The following is a 15,704-nucleotide window of genomic DNA, read 5'->3' as shown; positions in this document are numbered from 1 at the left end:
TATTCTATAGGAAATTTAATTCTCTAGAAAAAAGAGATGTAGTAAAATTTTCGTAAATCTAATATTTATTACGTTATCAGCAAAGATTAATTTTCGATCAGTAAGAAATTTTTACGTCAAGCAAAAAACTCAACTATACGAGTTAGATATTAAGTGATAATTGTAGTCGGTAAATGCAAATTAATGGTACTGTCAGCATTTCGGTTTAATACCGACAGTTACAGTTCTCGACAGATAAGTAAGGTGACGCTTCAAATCGGTCTTACCGATAACCGACACAGCGATGTACAATCACGTCGGTACTACAGATTCAATCAACTCAACATCGCCGAGGCAGATAGTGTATAATTACCGAATAAACTTACCGACATGGCGGTCTCATAAATTCACTCGAATGTGTGTCGGAATATCAAATTGAAAAAATAAAAAATTTTCAACAATCCATGAGGTATGAATTCAAATGGATATGTAACGCCTTCCGTGCAATTTTCCATCATTGGCTTTGTCTAATACGAAAAGTGACTGTAAATAAAATTCTGTAGAAATTCGAAACCACATCAAAAGCAATATCAATATATCATTATTGAGGTAGGCAGATAGAGAACTAAATAATTGTATTCTATCTGCAGTGGGCTAGAAAAACTTGCAAACAGCAATCTAATCCTTTCTTTACTGCAGGACGAGAACCGCCCCTGGAATCGCAAACCGACACAGATCTATTATCCGATTTTCGGTATAAACGAGCTATTTCAATAAAGAGCATTTATATCAATGAAGTTCTGTGATAGCAATTATTTCAAGTATACGTACCTCCGATGTTTACAGGATGCCGATGGCTCACGCTGGCTACTATTATCGCGTGTCACTAATGCATCCTTGAATAATAACACAAAACAAACCGATCCGCGCTCGATTTTTACCTGTCCGAACCAAACACGCGGCACACTTCACGTGAAATTAACGTTGACTGCTGCGTTAGGGGTACGTTTCAATGTCACGAACCGAACCGTATAAACATTGAACAGCACCAGGAATACCTCGACGAATCCACAAAAGCGACTGCGTTTAAGTACAAGGAAAAATGACTCACACGCGAATGTTTAGAAAATGAACATCAAATCGTTACTCACTTGTTTTTCGATCGCTTACCCCATATTTTTATTCATTTGCGAATTATAGAATTAATTAACGTATATGATGCTTCGTGTATTCCTTTATAGAATAGTCATAAGAAGTCAATTCTCAATATACTTCAGAGATCTATATTTATGAGCCAAAATATGACGAAAATGCTATTTCACCATCAAACACGCGATCGGCGTCACTCACGCTTTCGTTTGGAATCGAATGTTGTCAACCATCGAATTAATGGACATTTATGATCTAAATCAATTCACGATGGGCAACGACTTATCACACAGATTAATGTATTCGCAATACGCTAAACATCACACCGTTACAATACAGCTCACGGATGATTATCGCAATTTTTTTATGGAAATACAGTCGAATGGAAAATCAACACTGTTAACCGACGCGTACGAGAATGAGGAAAAACTTTTAACCGCTGCTCTCTTCACATCGTAACGATCATTGTATTGTTCACTAATATTCGCGAAACGAACGCATTGGAATGTATATCGATATATGCTAAATTATCGTACATTATTAATTACTACGTAATTTTTACCTGAGTTCAGTCGAACGGAACATCAAGACTGATCGACACCGCGTACTAGACTCAACTGACAAGAGAAGATATTCAACCGTTGCTCACTTCACGTCGTAACGATCGTCTTATGGTTTACCACGATTTTCGAAACGAACACATTTGAAAAGATGTAGTAAATTGATGTGTACTAAAGTAATGTGTTCGAACGAATTCAAACCGATGCAATATATCGTGATCAAAGCAAAATCTATCCTACTTTAACATGCAGATACTGAAGAACGCATGCTGACCTGCTGTTCTAGAAGAATCATGCCATTGTCACAAATGGGGCTGGTCAATTGAACAAACACGCTTGATGTATTTGAAAAAATATAATCTTGATCTCACACATAACAATATCATTAAAATTCGATATGTGCAACCTACGGAGGTAGTGTTTGGTCGATTTGGCCGCAATTTTAATTTAATTTTAAAAATTAACTTGTACTTAAGGGCTTTAATTTTTTTTTTCCTCTCACTTCTTTTCACCTTATCATAAAATTATAAGCAACGTAAATCACAATCTTTTTCACATTCGCAGCTTTTAAAAGAAAACAGTTTGTATTAACGTTCGAAACAGGATTGGTAATTTATAAATATGTAATATCAACCGATAATACTAGTAAGTTCGTCCTCTTCAAAAAAATTCACATCCTCCATACCCTGCGGCATGTAATTCAATCCAGAATCGTCTTTATGCAGCATATTATATCCTTTTCCATTTCCTGTAACATTTATTTTTCTTTCAATTACTGTGATTATAACAAAATCTTTCACAGACATAGAAATTAACACGAAATATACCAATTTTTTTCTTAATCAAACACACAAATTCGAATAAATTCGGATAAATTTTGACAAATTTTGTGCAACAATCTTCATATATTTAAAATGTTAATAGTTTTGGTATACATTGTAACAGCAACAGTGGCACATTTCTTTCCACTTACCGAGTAGACTGACCAATTTTGAGGAACCCGTACTTCTCAAGTGGATGGGGACGTCAGGCTGTTGCCCTTTTTGATTGGCCACCAATCTTTGCGCCGCTCTAAGCGCATCTTCCATTAGCCGAGACTTTGGAGCTCTTGCCAGGTATATAGTGCACTGAGCCAATAACACGTCGCTTTCAGGCATGCCAATCATCTTGCATCCGTTCATCACAGACACTGCCATACCTAAAAAGAGGTCCGCCTTACATGAAATAGCCAAGTCTGAGGTCATGCTTAGAAACTTTTTACAATAAATCACGTGCTTGAAAAAAATAGATAAATGAAGTTCAGTTGCAGAGATACAGCAGTAATAAATAGTGTACAATTTTCTTCGCCTACATACCCAACGCTTTAGGATCAGCAAGGCCAACATCCTCGCTAGCCATTCTAACTAATCGTCGGGCAATATACATGGGATCTTCGCCCCCAGCCAGCATACGAGCAAGCCAGTAAAGCGCAGCATTATCGTCACTGGCCCTAACGGACTTGTGCAACGCAGATATTAAGTTGTAATGTTGGTCCCCCTTCTTATCGTACAATATGTGTGACTTCTTCAGGCTTTCCTTCACGTCAGCCAAGGTAATGAGTCCAGGTCCTTTCTCAAGGAACTCCTTTTCAGCAGGAACTTTTGATTGGATTGCAAGTTCAAGCCCTCCCAAGGCTATGCGTGCATCACCGTCGCATGTTTCAGCCAACCACTGAACCGTGGGATCATCTACTATAAACGTTGGAACAAACGACTCATCAGTCTCAGCCGATTGTGTGTATTCACCCTCTGAACTGTACGATTCATTGACAGTGTTGTTACTGCTTCCAGAACTAGCGTTCTCAGAAGCAGAGAACACCTTGCCCTCCATGAAGGTTACAGCATTTTTAATGATCGAAACGAGGTCAGGAGTCGTTAGCTTTTCCAATACAACGACACGGCATCTGCTCAACAGAGCAGAATTCAAACTGAAGCATGGATTCTCTGTCGTTGCTCCTACCAAAGTCACAGTGCCAGCCTCGACATGGGGCAAAAAAATATCCTGCTGGAGCTTGTTGAACCTGTGTATCTCGTCCATGAACATCACGGTGCGCCGACCAAATTTTAACTCATTTGCTGCTCGGCTAACAGCTTCCTTGACATCATTCACGCCCGACATTGCCGCAGACAGTTTTACGTACCTCATCTTACCACCAGGCGTTTGTTTACATATATGAGCTATCACGTTCGCTAGAGATGTCTGAAATTTCAAATGCAAACTGCATTCCTGTTTCTTCACAGTTGTTAACCGTAATTACAAAGTAGCACAAAATTACCTTCCCACAGCCTGGAGGTCCCCATAAAATCATGCTAGGAATTTCTTTCTTTTCCAACAACTGAAGGAGGACTGACTGTGATCCAAGAACATGTTTCTGACCTACGTAATTCATCAGAACCGTAGGTCTCACTCTTTCGGCAAGTGGAACATGGTCGTCTTTGTGAGATTTTTTAATACTACCAACCTGTACAAACCTCATATATTATTATTCGTAGTTTGTATTTCATTGCAAAATGTAAAAATGTACAGTCTTGGTAAAAAATGTTTCAAAGAACGCTTGAACAGAAAAGTAGTGGAGGGATTTCGAGAGACTTGGTATTGGAGATTGTTTAGTTAAAGAATTTTATAAAAATTGAAGGGAAAAGTAAAGGTTGGATGACGTACTCTGGAATCGTTTCACTGCATGCAGTTATCGTGGCACAAGAAACGTTGGTACTCAAGTTTCTACAGAATTATATGAATGATGAAGACGATTACTTTGTTTTGTTGAATATGGGGAGCGAGATTGGCACTTTCGGCTGAGGTGATACCGGCAGCGGCACTTTGTTCGTCATTCTCCTCACTTTCCTCCAAGTTTTCTCTGGACGCCAAGTATTTGGCTTTTTTGACCAACGGCCCGAACGATTTTCTCTTGTTATTACCTTGCAGTCCTGAGGAGTGGAACCTTTTGATACCACCAGATTCCACCGAAGATATCGCATTTTTTGACATGTCATTTAAAAACAAACATTTATTCACGTGGCTCTCGATCTCCGAGGCCAAAAACTCCTTACCACATATCGGGCAATCCATTTCTATATTCTATTTTTAAAGCTAGTAAATGAATCGAAGATAAACTTTCTTCGATTTTACCGAATTGAATCCTTTCTTTGATGCTCTTTGTACTCTCAGTTCTACTAACATCGTTATTAACAGCCATACATTTAACAGCTGACCTCGAGCCATTGTCAATTTGATTGTATGAACAGGTGGCAGCACCGAATGAGCAATTTAAAACCAAATTTCGCAATGATGCGTTCAGCCTAGGCTAGTGATCCGCACAAAATTAACAATTATAGAATTTATCGATGATTGATAATGAATGCTGGATGGTAACCAAGGAAATTTACAGTAACTCTTTCACGGTTGTTCATTTCAATAATTGAGTCGTAGCACAGGTAATTTCATTAATTAAAACGTTCAGCAACTTAATTTCGTTCGCGAATATTGTTTTCGCGAATCCAATATATTATACAGGTAAAAACCATTCCAACGCTTTTACTGTTTACATTAATTCACGAATTAAGGTTAAAGCGTTGCATATAACGTTGCATGATTCATTATAATAATATATAAAGCAATAGCATTCTAATTTTGACAATGAGCAAGTTGTTTTCTTCAGGAGTTACATTCCTATGTTAATTCATAATTCTTTATTTCATTGTCTGTAACCAAAACTCCAGCCATGCACGTTTTACTGTTTTCGCGTAACTGCGTCGGTAAAAGAGATCGGAATATTTGTAGATCCTAAATCTCAAGATCGGTAACTTCTCTGTATTTTAGCAACAAAAATGTAATCTGAGACAAATTGATGTGATGGTTCACTTTTTCCAATACTAGTGTTTTCTTTCTTGCAATGCGCAATAACATACCTATTTCCATTCTCACTGTAAATTTGAGACAATAAATAATCATCCACCAGCATCCGAAACACCGAACGCTAGATAGTGACTAGCGCTGGAATTGATCAGGTAAAATCATCAGCTGCGCGTACGAAAGAAGATTGCAACGTGATTATTGTTCATCTTACACTTACCTTATACGTCCCGCGACTTCAAAACTTATTGTCACGACTTGATATAATACTTTCACTGAATATAAGGAGAACAATGTGATAGAAATCACATGTGAAAGTCTTTAGTACGATGTGTCGTGGATATGCGCTGTACATGTAGATAGACATCCATACTTTGGTCAAAATATCTCCAGCTTTGAGATTTATACCGTTATGACGCTGACCTGGATGCATGCCGGGTTCTCCGTGCAGACATTCGCGGCTCTTATCGCTCTAGCTATTAATTCGTCACTTCGGTCCAATGTTCACGTGTTTTGTGTGATTTGTTCAATATATTTTTCTCAACATAGTGCATTATAATTCAAAAATAAGTAACTATGGAAGGCCCGCGCCGCAGGAAGATTAAAACAATTGACAATAAATCGACAGAGCGATCTTCTGGACTCACTGGGAATTTTGAGTGCAATGACACCGGGGATTTTCCGCAGAAAAATATTAGAGACGAGGTGCTGCTGAATAAATTTTTGTTACTTTGTTTTGTTAATCATTGTAATTATCGTCACTGTTATTATTTTCTATAATAATTAATATGATTAGCAAAAATAACGTTGTTATGCTAGATACATGCACTTATGTGTTGTCAATGTTATTATAATGGTTCTAGAAAAAAGTAACTAATAAAAAAATAAACCTAGTTTTAATTATAAAGTTATATAGAAAAAAGAATTATCAGCTCCTACAACACTGCACAGTTATAATATTATATGTTATACCTTAATAAGCTTCGATTTTATATATATATAAATGATGAATATTACGATATGCTGCAAGATATTCGTTACTTTGTAATTACCTTTTCTGACCCAAAATAAAAAAAAAATTTCTTCTTTACTTCGATATCAAAAATCCATTCTGAACGCTACTTTTTTGAATTTCATTATTTTTCGAATCCGCGTATCTTTTGCTATAATGAAAATTCTATCTTGATTTTCCGAAATCTTTTCTAATTGTAAAAAATGGGCGCTTCGGAAATAGAAATTAAATCATAATATCTCAGATATGACAGTGGTTAAAATTTTTTTCAAATTCGTCACATTGTTTTTTGACCATGGTACTGCAGGACTTTCATATCAAAAACTCTAGAACAAATCTGAAATCTCAACTTCTGATCTTCACTGATACCTCGTGGAAAGCTGCCTTTACATTTTCCTATGTACTCAAAGATAAAATTTCACACTTGGTTTGAATACTAACTCTTTCATCTCTCATTTACGTTCAAATTGTTTACAGGGTGACGGTGCGTCAGTGTCTGAAGTGCCAGTTGAATGTAAAGCCAAGGAGGCTGGAGAATTATCTACGACTTTGCCAACCCGGTTGAGAGTAAACCTGGAAATTGATTTAGTTGCTGTAATTTTGTTACTCAGTGGATTAGCAACTCGATTATATCGACTGGAAGAACCTCGAAGCATTGTGTAAGGTTTCTGTTATAGTAATGATCCTTTGTACATTTCATAATTGACTCAATATATACAAGTAAATATTGTGATTCTGATTAGGTTTGACGAACTCCATTATGGGAAATATGTTGGACTCTACATGAAAAAGACATATTTCTTCGACTCCCATCCACCTCTGGGAAAGCAGTTGATTTCAATCGCTGCTTATTTAGCAGGTTTCGATGGGAAATTTAAATTTGACCGAATAGGAAGCGACTACACTGACATGGTTCCCCTTTTTGCTCTGAGAATCATCCCAGCTTTCTGCGGCAGCTTGGTACTGCCAACTGTTTATCACTTGGCTCTTGAATTAGGCTTCAAACAATGGAGTGCGACTATAGCAGGAATGATGTTATTATTTGGCGAGTATAATAATTTGTCAAATCAAAACTGTTTGAGGAAATCGCATTGCCTTTACGTTTCATTCAATACGAATCCTACCATGTATTTCAGACAACGCCTTCCTAACGCAGTCACGGTTTATTCTGATGGAAAGCATCCTGATACAATTTTCATTATTTGGCTTGCTGTGTGTTGTCAAATTTAGAAAGATTATGGACAAGCCCTTCACAATATCCTGGTGGATCTGGCTTTCATTAGGAGCTTTTAATTTGTCCTGCGCTTTATGGTGAGTAAAATTCACACACAATAGAAAATACAATAGAATTTCAGAAACAAACTTCAAATACAATTCTATTCGCCTATATTCTTTTTTAGCGTAAAGTACGTTGGGTTCTATTCGCTTCTTCTTTCGGTTGCGCTGATAACCCGTGATTACTGGAGTCTGCTTCCGCATCGATATTTGTCAGCAGGTCTCCTGTATATTCATTTGTTGGCAAGAATGTTCGTACTCATAACTATCCCAGTAACGGTGTATGTGGGAGTGTTTTATGTCCATTTATCTATCCTGACAAAAGCTGGACCCCACGATTCGGTGATGACCAGCGCCTTCCAGGCTAGTTTGGAGGGTGGTTTGGCGAGCATTACTAAAGGTCAACCTTTGGAAGTTACACACGGTTCACAGATAACCCTGCGACATACCCATGGTAGAGCTTGCTGGCTGCACAGCCACAATCAAGTGTATCCGCTTCGTTATCCAGACAATCGGGGAAGCTCTCATCAGCAGCAAGTGACTTGCTACTCGTTTAAAGATGTGAATAACTGGTGGATAGTCAAGAGACCAGGAACAGACGGTCTGGTCGTGACCAAACCAATCGATCCCATAAAGCACGGGGATGTGATTCAGTTGGTACACGGAATAAGCAGTAGAGCGTTGAACTCGCATGACGTAGCCGCACCAATGTCTCCGCAAAACCAAGAGGTGTCCTGCTACATAGATTATAACGTTTCTATGCCAGCACAAAATATGTGGAGATTAGATATAATCAACCGAGATCAAACTGGACCAATTTGGCACACTATTCAAAGCCAGATACGGTTGATCCATGCGAACACAGAGCAGGCGCTAAGATTTAGCGGTAGACAATTACCAGACTGGGGATATAATCAGCACGAAATTGTTGCAGATAGAATAATTGAGCAGCCAGATACAGTTTGGAATGTCGAGGAGCATAGATATACCAAAAGTGAAGATCAAAAGCAACGGGAAAGAGAATTAGTTGGTGCTGAAATGATACCGCTGCGTGCCACTACGTTGAGCTTTTGGGAAAAATTTGTGGAATTGCAAACAAAGATGTTCTTCAGTGCCCAGGAAGGTCAAAACAGTCATATGTATTCCAGCGAGCCCCTAGAGTGGCCAATGATGACACGTGGCATCGCCTACTGGGTCTCAACTGAGAGTAACGTAAGAATACTGGACTTAAAATACTTAAATAATCGAGAATTGATTGGCTGTCACAATTCTTTTCCTGTTGCAGGCACAAGTGCATTTGCTGGGTAATGTAATTGTTTGGTACTCTGGTACAGTGTCGATTCTGATATACTTCTTATTGCTCATGTTTTACTTAATGAGGCGTCGAAGATTGTGCTTCGATGTATCGGATCAGGAGTGGAAAAGATTTGTTAATTTTGGTGAAGTTCTTCTTGTTGGGTATCTCCTTCACTACCTGCCCTTCTTTTTCGTAGAGCGCACGTTATTTCTACACCATTACTTACCAGCGTTCGTATTCAAGGTCTTAATAACATCAGCGGTCATCGACCATCTGCACTATTTAATTGGGTAAGTATTAATTGACAAATACATTTTTTTACAAATGTGCTTACAAGAAGTACTACTAATGATAATCCTTTTCAGAGAACGACTGAAATGGCATATTACCTTGTTTTTATTCAAAATCAGCATTGCAGCATGGATAGGTATGATTATATATGTATTTAAAAAATTTGCTGTTTTAAGCTATGGTACAACTCCATTGACAGTCACAGAAATATTGAAATTGCGATGGCGTGATACTTGGGATTTCATTATCCATAAAACTTGAGTTAGAAAATTTAATGCACGTTACTTCGATCTGATCAAATAATGATTTAATAACTGATGATGTTGTTTGTCGTAAAAATATTCGTTTTCAACTAACACTGCCTTATTATTGTCGCAGTCGGGAAGAAGGCAGATTGCAGCTATTCATTTCTCTTTTTCTTGTCGGTTGAGTAAAAATCTGTGATTCCCCAATATATACATGTAGATACAATCTACAATAAACAATCTAGTAATATGAGATATACTATTTCGTAAGTGGTTTTTATATCAATTTTATTTACTTGTTAAACAGACTTTACAAATTTTTATAATATTTCTACAGTTGAGTTATGAATATCTACTGTAACTCGTAGTTCAGATGAATATATGAAAAATAGGTATATTATAATATAATTCCGGATTCTAGTATTTATTTACGATAGCAGTCGGATGTTAAATGGTTGAATCAAGACATTCCACTATGAAAACATATCATGAGATTAGTATTCTGAGGCATGATGTATTAAATTAAAGCGTAAGCTACCGTATAATTTATTGTACAGAAGGTATTCGTACTGATTATCTGCTAAAATTTTAGGAAATCGAAAAGTATTTACAACAGCCCTGAAATTACCTTTTGATATTACAATATACGTATTGGAGATTTTTTCTTAAATACATTTTACAGTATAAAAGTCATTGATGAATTTGTTACTTTTGATATGTATCCATTCTATGACGAACAGTTATACTTGATGTTATTTGGGAACAACAGATTTGGATAATGGGATTTACAAATGGCCATAAACTCTCAAACATTAGAATAGAATTGAAGTACCATTACTATAATGGTATACTCACACAATATACTCTTCAACAAATGATAATACTGAAAATAAAGAACAGTACGACAATCACTTAAATATGTATAATATGAAATTAAACCTGCGAGAAAACTCTACAACATGGTATAAAAATTTTACTTATATTTTGTATTATTTATAAACTAAGAAAATGATGGTCAAGTTTTTAAACGTATTTTAGCTATAAATTTAGGTGTATTTCCAATGTACAGAGGACTATGGGTGTGATATAAAACATTGACATAATGTATACAATTTGTATTCTAGTTTTTTATTAAAAATAAAAATTTAATACATTTGTACACATACAATTTTTCTGCCTTCTGCTTTTATGGATTGATTATTACTTAAATGATTATACTAAATCACACGTGTTCGGCATGATGCTATGGTCGTATTTCATTATCCTGAACACTCCCACAATAATCAAAGTATAATCAATATCCACCAACAGATACACAACTTGATGATGTACAGTCAGTGACATACATTCAATTCCAGTTCAATACAAGTTCACACACTGTACGAAATAAACAAATTCAAGTACAATGCAAGAAAGAAAAAAAAACTCTAAATAATATGTTATCCATTCATTATTACAGTATACTTACTTCTGAGAGAGCCCTTTCTTTTCTCTCAAAATCAAACAGATCTTGTAATTGATTCCATATTCTGTAATTCTTCATTGTTGTGCTCTGAGAATGGGACATATGTAAAAATTTAACCCACCTGTTCACCAATTTATTCAAAAGTTATGTGATCAGCAATAGGATGTGATATATTCAAATTCTTAATTTTTTTAAATCTACGGTTCTTACTCATCTTTCTCACAGTTAAAATTATATGCATAATTTCAAGACCTTGGCGACTTTGGGAATTGAGAAGCTATGTAAGTTGCTACAGTGAATATTAATGGACGTAAAATGCTTTTATTTTTATAACTTAATCAATACATCTGTTACATGAATTTAAATAGTAAAATTAAAACATGATTCTCAAATTGATGAATATATTTACATAAATTAATGGTAACTCGCATGAAATTCACGTTTTTTGCGAGTGGTATGATAGAATGTAACTGTGCTCATCATAAGAGTAAATGACAAATATCAGCAATGAGTTTGAAAGCATCTTAGGAACGTGATTACTTAAATTTTCAAAACATTTTGCGGCGCATGAAAAATGCTACAGTATCATAGGTCTACATATTTATGTAGTAATATTGAGATATAGATTTTTTTGTACGTCATATCAAATTCTAAATTAGTTCTTTAAACGGTTCTTTCTTGTCCTTCGTGTTATCTTCGATTTTGTCTCAATTAGTTTTAGAAGAGAAAAAATAAAGTTATTAACACAATGCGTTTTTGGCACAAATTATTCCACTATGCGTACAATATATAAATATGTGTATACATACTGAATTCGATATATTTGTATACATATACACATACATATACATAAGTTATTTATTAACAAATATTTATAATAATAAATTTCTTTAATTACGTTCATAAATGTAAATGGATGGTTTGTTTTCTTGGAAACAAACAACCGAAATAAGTGGGGCAATAAATACTAACGAAACAAAAAACAAACAACTGAGCCTAATTTTGTGATGTAAATTCATGTTTTCATCCGAAAATATCATAATTTATATTACAGCCCTCAATAGGTAAAGATGATAGATCGTATGAGACCGTCACGAACACTATCAGAGCTGTTCCCAACTCCGAAAGAGAAAAATACTGAATCACAAGCCATTCTCTGTGTACAAGCGCCCATGGGGTACCAACCAACTTTATTGAAAACGACTCCAACGCGATATACCTATCAGAAAAAGAAACAACAGATTTTTTTAAATTACTGATACATATATTAATTTACAGATTCAAGTTCACACAGACAAGAATTGATGAACCGAAAAGTAGGAACTAGATTTGCTCTTATATTTCTTACAGCAAGAAGTTTAATTGTAAACAAGACCTCGTTTGGTGTTTCGTAGTCAATTTTAAAATTGTTTGCCGAAGCTACAAATTCTTTTTGCTTCTCTAATTTTCCCAAGAAAGGGTAATTAGCTTAATAATCAAATATTCAACTGTGGTTTCCATAATACAGATAGGTGATAAACGTACCTTATTTCTTTGTATATAAACTGGTCTGTTGAATGTGATTTCAACCAAACTGTCAACGTTTACTCGTGACGTATAGTGCGTGTAAGTTAATCTCGATCCATCAGAGTCAAGAAGATGAGCGTACAACAATTCAGTATAAGAGCCAGGTACCGCTGAAGTAAATGGATCAAACGGAGCAATGGATTGATTTTGAACCTGTAATAAATAGCGCAATTGATTATTAACAAAGCAGTAACACAATAAAATGTCATTTTCTAAGAGTTGATTATCTTATATGATAGAAATATATCAATTTAACTTAACATAATCAAATTTCATCTCAAGACATACAATTCTGACCTGAGTTGGCACTTGAACTCCGATTACACAGATGTTTCTGTCGACATTGAAAGCGACAGAACAATCTAGAACGCTTGTGTTCAGGCAGTCAGTTTGCTGAACTATGGATCTTAGACAGTAGTATTTGAGGCCTTCTCTAACTGCACCACCTTCAACAGCTGCACCAGATCCCATCACATTTGACGAATTATTTGCCAACGAAGAATTAGTTAAATTCGTAAAGGATTCTAAAACATGCTGTGGAGCTGGCCATTGGCTGTTATCTTGAGAGGAATTCTTAGGGAAAAGCAAACTCCTGGAATTCAATTTTGATGAAGAGTTGGGTGCTTGCCCATCGCTCAACATATTGTTCAACCCGCCAGCTGCGCTAGCTCCACTTGTGCTTGCCACAACTCCGATTGCCTATGTGAACAAATGATGAAGAGTTATTACTACAATTAATTCTCGCGATAAATCAAATTTAAGTCAAGTGAACACTAAATCTGTTCCATTATCTTGAGAATTGAAACCAGAAATTGTGGTAACATAAACATGGTCAAGAATTTAACACTGTCATTAACAAACTAGTAAAATAAAAAATCGAAGAGTCAGAATGGAAAATTACCGACAAATCTCCCATTGTGGGATGCTGCTTCAATGGCTTCACACGGCTCTGTACATTCGTAGAGAATCCCTCAGGCATAGGCCATTTTCTTTCGCTCGATGAAATGTTCATCAAAATAGCAAATGCTTCATCCTGATTCAGTAGCGACGAGCCAGCAGGTCCTTCGGCAAATTCTTGTGGACTTAAAGTTAAAAATCTGATTTTAGTCAGAGCATTTCCAATGACAGAGCGAAGTGACTTGCTATCCTCTGGATCAAGTCCTTTCCTAACGCACTCGGACCTCGCCCATCGTTCGGCGGCAGAAAACAATTCAATTTCAGAATTGATTTCCAGCTCTTCCTGCTCGAAGACCGTCACCAATGTACCAATTTCGATTTCCTCAAAACTTGGTTTGCTCAGAACGCTGTTGGTCTTTGTGCAAATTATCTGAAGGCATTTTTCCATCAGTACTGGCTCCTCGAACAGCTTGGCAAACTCATAAGCACGGCATGCCTTTTTTGGTGACAAATCTGACCAAAGAAACTTTGTGCATTCCTCAACAAGAAATGGAAGCATATACTTTTTAGCACAGTAGCACAACTCACAAGCGAGCTCAAAAGACCCGAGGTCTATATTGTCAGTATAAATGTATTCGAGCAGGGCCTTAAACGCTTCGGGCTGAACGTCTCTGATGGGGATAGGGTCATTTTTTTCTGCCATTCCACCATAAAACATCGCCTCGAATACTGGGCTGGCCATGGCTAAGAATAATTTGTGCCCTTCGAGGATCTGTTGATGCGGTTCTTGCCCAACGATAAACTTGCAGTCTGACCATTGTCCCGTTTCTAGTATGTGTTTGCCTCGCTGAGCTACCTTTTGATTTGTTACTTGCCAGTCGCAGGGAGATCCCATGGTTGGCAAAATCGAAGGAAAAAACAAGAAGAATTTTATGATTCGTCGCGGCTGGATTCTGGTCAATTTACACTAGAGGACATAGAAAAAAATGGCAAATTAGAAAGATATTCATAATGAAGCAGTTGGGATACACTAGACAAAGTTTATACAGGATTTTTGTCAACAATTTACTTTAGTTATATTATAGGTTTACTAGAAATTTTCAGTATTTCATATAATTTTAACAATCATTTGAAACGTGGTGAAATCTTGGTAGTTTTTATTTGACAATGTACATTTTCAATGAAACTTATCAGGGAAGTTCAGAAAATGACATGCTGTGTCCTGCCTCCTAATGTCAGTGAGACATAAAAATATATATAAATGACGACTGGAGAACAATGAATAAAAATTCGATGCTGTGTATCAATAAAGAACACAACCACAGCACTTTTTTAAGCGCAGGCGTAATAATTTCAAATGATGTTAATATAAATTTCTAAATTCGACATATTCCAAGAAAACTTGTCCAAGTTAGGTACATTATTGAAAACAGAGGAATGAAATACCAGCTGAGACTTTATGAGTTTTTAGGTTAGGTCAGAGCTTTTTATATACTCTGACGGACTTCTATATTTACGTCTGTCTCGTGCATTGGCTATAAATAAATTTTGACATCACGAGGGCGTAAAGAAAAATAAGACCAGTTACATATGTATGCTTGAGGCTAACTAGAACCTTGACCAAAATATTTTTTTGGTCGAGCAAAAGATTGTTGTTGACCGATGTGTGTACCTTGATATCCTTGATAATTTCCTAGGTGGTGATTTTTATCATATTCTTCGTACACTCGAAACTCTTCTGGATATCCATAAAACTATTTACAATACCCTTGGGCTGTCAAAACGGATAAATACAAGGAGCACATCTCCGTGCCGAACACGCTACTCCATCTTGATTTTAATTTCACCTACACAAATATATTTTCTCTAGACGTTTCCTAGCTCAAGCGAGTCACCGTATTCGCACGTCACTAATTCAACTTCGTAACGTATCGCTTGCCTTACACATGTTGAAGTTGATGAGAAACGAGGGAGAATGCGATATCGAGAAATACTTTGGTTACGTTAAATTTTTATACGCAATGAGAAACAGATTCCATAATGTTGATCACCGCAGAGATGCAGGATCATGATAAAT

General features: G+C 36.3%; 3 protein-coding genes across 6 annotated transcripts; 1 reads left to right on the top strand and 2 right to left on the bottom strand.

The window, feature by feature from the left end:
* Positions 1 to 2,028: 2,028 nt before the first annotated feature.
* On the bottom strand, positions 2,029 to 5,744 carry LOC124212493 (ATPase WRNIP1-like). The gene is made up of 5 exons (XM_046612579.2): positions 4,482 to 5,744; positions 4,003 to 4,188; positions 3,044 to 3,926; positions 2,662 to 2,886; positions 2,029 to 2,436 (listed from the first exon to the last, which is right to left on the bottom strand). The coding sequence occupies exons 1-5, from the start codon at positions 4,794 to 4,796 to the stop codon at positions 2,318 to 2,320; spliced, it is 1,728 nt and encodes a 575-aa protein (XP_046468535.1). The 5' UTR covers positions 4,797 to 5,744; the 3' UTR covers positions 2,029 to 2,317.
* rt (Protein O-mannosyltransferase rt) lies at positions 5,498 to 10,820 on the top strand. 2 transcript variants are annotated; one of them, XM_046612578.2, is made up of 7 exons: positions 5,498 to 5,734; positions 7,069 to 7,250; positions 7,335 to 7,636; positions 7,728 to 7,902; positions 7,992 to 9,078; positions 9,152 to 9,453; positions 9,529 to 10,819. In XM_046612578.2, exons 3-7 carry the CDS (start codon positions 7,375 to 7,377, stop codon positions 9,713 to 9,715), a joined length of 2,013 nt encoding a protein of 670 aa, XP_046468534.1. In that variant the 5' UTR covers positions 5,498 to 5,734; positions 7,069 to 7,250; positions 7,335 to 7,374; the 3' UTR covers positions 9,716 to 10,819. The 2 variants fall into 2 exon arrangements, with proteins under 2 accessions (XP_046468534.1, XP_046468533.1); XM_046612577.2 differs by lacking the exon at positions 5,498 to 5,734 and adding an exon at positions 5,763 to 6,284 and having other exon boundaries at positions 9,529 to 10,820.
* Positions 10,821 to 11,465: 645 nt separating this feature from the next.
* LOC124212494 (uncharacterized) lies at positions 11,466 to 15,694 on the bottom strand. Of its 3 annotated transcripts, none has more exons than XM_046612580.2 (5): positions 15,300 to 15,694; positions 13,632 to 14,594; positions 13,019 to 13,429; positions 12,689 to 12,883; positions 11,466 to 12,383 (listed from the first exon to the last, which is right to left on the bottom strand). In XM_046612580.2, the coding sequence occupies exons 2-5, from the start codon at positions 14,520 to 14,522 to the stop codon at positions 12,222 to 12,224; spliced, it is 1,659 nt and encodes a 552-aa protein (XP_046468536.1). In that variant the 5' UTR covers positions 14,523 to 14,594; positions 15,300 to 15,694; the 3' UTR covers positions 11,466 to 12,221. The 3 variants fall into 3 exon arrangements, with proteins under 3 accessions (XP_046468536.1, XP_046468538.1, XP_046468537.1); XM_046612582.2 differs by having other exon boundaries at positions 13,028 to 13,429; positions 15,300 to 15,691; XM_046612581.2 differs by lacking the exon at positions 15,300 to 15,694 and adding an exon at positions 15,047 to 15,064.
* Between the last annotated feature and the right edge of the window lie 10 nt (positions 15,695 to 15,704).

This window comes from Neodiprion pinetum, chromosome 2 (genome assembly GCF_021155775.2).
Source record: "Neodiprion pinetum isolate iyNeoPine1 chromosome 2, iyNeoPine1.2, whole genome shotgun sequence".
Taxonomy (NCBI): domain Eukaryota; kingdom Metazoa; phylum Arthropoda; class Insecta; order Hymenoptera; family Diprionidae; genus Neodiprion; species Neodiprion pinetum.
Note: the sequence above shows the minus strand (reverse complement) of the source record. Positions and strands in the feature narration are given on the sequence as shown.

Bases quoted from the DNA above. Each gene is read 5' to 3' on its own strand.
- LOC124212493 (XM_046612579.2), bottom strand. From the start codon at position 4,796: ATGGATTGCCCGATATGTGGTAAGGAGTTTTTGGCCTCGGAGATCGAG. The intron at 3,927-4,002 runs GTAATTTTGTGC...TTGAAATTTCAG, and splicing joins GACCTCCAGGCTGTGGGAAG to ACATCTCTAGCGAACGTGAT. The intron at 2,887-3,043 runs GTATGTAGGCGA...ACCTCTTTTTAG, and splicing joins TGCTGATCCTAAAGCGTTGG to GTATGGCAGTGTCTGTGATG.
- rt (XM_046612577.2), top strand. From the start codon at position 6,156: ATGGAAGGCCCGCGCCGCAGGAAGATTAAAACAATTGACAATAAATCG. The intron at 9,079-9,151 runs GTAAGAATACTG...TTCCTGTTGCAG, and splicing joins GGGTCTCAACTGAGAGTAAC to GCACAAGTGCATTTGCTGGG. The intron at 9,454-9,528 runs GTAAGTATTAAT...AATCCTTTTCAG, and splicing joins CATCTGCACTATTTAATTGG to AGAACGACTGAAATGGCATA.
- LOC124212494 (XM_046612580.2), bottom strand. From the start codon at position 14,522: ATGGGATCTCCCTGCGACTGGCAAGTAACAAATCAAAAGGTAGCTCAG. The intron at 13,430-13,631 runs GTAATTTTCCAT...TTGTTCACATAG, and splicing joins CCACAATGGGAGATTTGTCG to GCAATCGGAGTTGTGGCAAG. The intron at 12,884-13,018 runs GTATGTCTTGAG...TATTTATTACAG, and splicing joins TGCCAACTCAGGTCAGAATT to GTTCAAAATCAATCCATTGC.